This window comes from Fusarium vanettenii, assembly GCF_000151355.1.
Source record: "Fusarium vanettenii 77-13-4 chromosome 11 genomic scaffold NECHAsca_32_chr11_3_0, whole genome shotgun sequence".
NCBI lineage: Eukaryota > Fungi > Ascomycota > Sordariomycetes > Hypocreales > Nectriaceae > Fusarium > Fusarium vanettenii.
Window position 1 is genome coordinate 312,149 of NW_003315853.1, and position 3,353 is coordinate 315,501.

General features: G+C 49.7%; 1 protein-coding gene across 1 annotated transcript; it reads left to right on the forward strand.

Moving 5' to 3' along the window:
- NECHADRAFT_86716 (uncharacterized protein) lies at positions 1–2,204 on the forward strand (the record flags this gene model as incomplete). Its single annotated transcript, XM_003042697.1, has 4 exons — positions 1–101; positions 265–640; positions 713–2,083; positions 2,133–2,204. 4 exons carry the CDS (start codon positions 1–3, stop codon positions 2,202–2,204), a joined length of 1,920 nt encoding a protein of 639 aa, XP_003042743.1.
- Positions 2,205–3,353: the final 1,149 nt, after the last annotated feature.

Genomic DNA, 3,353 nt, shown 5'->3' on the forward strand with positions numbered 1-3,353 from the left:
ATGAGTTTTCTCGCCAGTAATAAGGCTCAGTTTATGCATGAAAAGGTCTCAGCTGGTTTCAACGTTGTCCTAATCACTGAGGAGAGTCAGGTTTTAGCTCGGTATGCAGGCGAAGGCTTGAAAATCAGGCTTGAGAATCGGGCTTGAGAATCGGGCTTGGAAATCGGGCTTGGCGCTGACATCAAGGCGGTCCATATTCTCCCCAACCTCCATGAGACGTCATTTAGTGATTGATACCGTTTATGTCAGCTTGTAAATTCCTAGACTAGATTCTCAACCTCAATACGCCCCTATCGGAACTCAAGGCCGCACGAGACCCAACCACCTCAGGATACCACTCTCAACGTTGAAGATGTCCAGCATTTACAAACCATTAGAGAGGACCGAGAAACAGATTCGTCTTTTCCGTGTCATCAAGCCAGCTATCAAGGAAGACACACTTTGCTGTGAAACAAAGGTCTTGAGTCTTCTCCCAGACAATGTTGACCAATATACAGCAATCTCATATTGCTGGGGTGCGCCAGAACCCACCACACCTCTCATGGTCGACGGAAAGCGCCTAAATGTCCCCATAAATACTGAAGCAGTGATCCGGTCTGCGGTGGATGCTGAACCAAACTCCCTCTTCTGGGTCGATGCGGTCTGCATTGATTAGAAAAACAACCGAGAGCGGTCTCACCAGGTCAGCATGATGCGAGACGTCTATTCATAGGCTAGCCACGTATTTGTATGGCTCGGCCATGAAGACACCCGGACCGTCGCCGCGATCCGCTCTATCGAGGCTATTATCACGCAGTGCCGAGCGGAAACCCAAGACCTTTCCAGGCCGAAGGAAACTATCTGGTATGACAACAACTACACATACCCGGATGCTGGTCTCCCGTTTGCCTGCCATTGGGATGCTCTGTACTGCTTCTTCGCATCACCCTGGTTTACTCGCATGTGGCCAATACAGGAGGTCTGCCTTGCAAGAGAGGCAAGGTGCTATTTCGGACACCACACAATTCCGTGGGATAGAATTGCCTTGGCGGCTCGATGGATGTACCACAGAAAGTATTGGGTGGCTGGAAAGCAAAGATGCCGTGGCATAGACTGTGCGGCTGAAGTGTTTGATAGCTCGGGCCAAGCCAGGGGCTTGTGCGAGCACCTCCAACTCTGTCCGTACTTTGACGCCACAGATCCGAGAGACCTTATTTTTGGACTCCTCGGGCTCATTCCAGATTCATCTCCTGGAGCAGAGGGTCAAAGTCTCGCAATCGTACCTGACTACGAAGCCATGTCCTTAAAGGACGTTTATGAAGCTGCTACCAGGGTTTCGATTGCCGAGGGTAGCTTCACTGTTCTGAAACGGGCTGCATATCTTGTTCCGCCGGCCAACCATTCATGTCCGGATACACTGCGGATTGACCCATTTCCGTCATGGGTTCCCAGATTTGACGGTTCATGGGATCCAAAACGTGGATCACATTCAGCCATTGTTGCCACGAAGAAACCAGCAAGTCAACCCGTTGAGTCAGGTCCTGCACAACCAAGCGATCGCTCAGGCGTCCTTAGAATTCCTGGCGTCAAAGTTGCGATGGTTGTGGAGGTGGGAGTGCCACTCACCTTTGCAGTTCTTCAAGATCCAAGTGCAACAGCCAAGGCCATGCGCTGTGCGTGGGTTATCGCTAAGAGGAAAGCTCCAGCAAAGGTCCATCTGAAGGACACTCTATCTACATTTATCTCCACGATCTGTGCTGGTAGAAACGGTTATTATCAGGTTATTGACAGGGACCCTACGCATGAGCAAGAATTTGCTACTTTTATGCTCAATCATGGTGGACTTGACAGCGAGACTGACAAAATCTTACGGGGAGCTATAACAGGGAAACCTGTCCACAGTTTTCTCGAGTCTCTCATTGAGACGAGCATGAACAGATGCTATCTTATTGGAAACTCGGGGGAGCAGGCATTAGGCCCACTTGAGGCTCAAGCAGGAGACAGCATCGTTATTCTCTTTGGAGCAGATGTGCCTTTCATTTTGAGGCTATCGAACGGTTGCTGGCTTTCACTTGGCGACGCTTATGTTTACGGCATCATGGAGGTAAGAATGACCCACTGGGAGGTCAGAAAGCCGCTTACACCCTTGCTAGGGAGAATTTATCCAAAAACTCGAGACCCAAGGTATTCTTGACAAAAGCCGAGTTGAGTTTCTCCTAGCTTGAATCAACGATACGACCCGCACGGTAGTGTTGGAAATGCTGCAGTGTTTCCTTTCGCGATCTTCGGGCTCAGTTAACCCATCGAGGGCCGGGCTGCAACTATAATAAAGAACAGATTTTCAACACGTGTTTCCTTTCGCGCTTCACCAGGGTTACGTTAGAATTGCTCTTAGTTGTGTATAACTGTATTGAACAAGAACGAGGAACATGTCATGCCGTTCAACACGATTGAAAAATATCTCGTGACAGGGCGAGAATTATCGCAGAAATGAGACACCGACCTCCCCTCACGTCTATGCCTAATATCAACAGGGAGAGCTCTGATTGATTTGAGTATTTTTAAGACCTGACGACAACACAGCTCTCACTTACTGCTCGTTCAATTTATAAACACAGTAATTGGGCCTCTTTCCTCGTGGCTTCCCTTCTATGGAGATATGAGATATGAGCAGAGCGGACCCGCGTGTTGGAAGAAATGTTTTGCTCAGAGAGAATATCCAAATGAAATCCCGAACTCCCACGGCCTGAACACATGAGTGATGCGGCTCGGTTTGAGACCTCTTCTTTGAATATCTCCAGATTTTGCTGGGCTATTGATTCATCGTCACGCCATGCGGACTCAGGGGAGAGCTTGCAGAACCATAGGGTCTCACCATACTCCTGTTCGCGGATGGCAAACAACATAACGATTCTTGGCTCGTGTTTCATCTGAACCTGTACCATGACGGCAAATACTTTCTCCAGCCCACTAATCTGGGTTGGAAACATGATGAAGCTTCGCTCATTGTCCCACAAGCCTGCAGGATACGTGGTGACAAAACCCTTGAGACTCGTAGGGGAGGGAAACCTTCCATCTATTGAATCGCGCCATAGAGTCTGTAGCACATTGACCTCGGTAGTCAAGAGGAGGCCGTACTGAAAACTTGGTGCTGAAAATAATGGTTCCCACTGAGATGGGCCCGGTCTCGCCCTCACGAGCACTTTGCGAGGTGGCTCGGGTCGCCACGGTTCGATAGAAACGGGACTTGGAGGGAATGGTATCCGCCTGAAGGCCCCAAGCTCAACGACGTAGCGGAGAGGAATGGCAGATTGGCCAGAGTACCCAGGGTGATGAGCCTCTAAAAGGGCAAACGAGTAGCCCAAAGCTGAAAG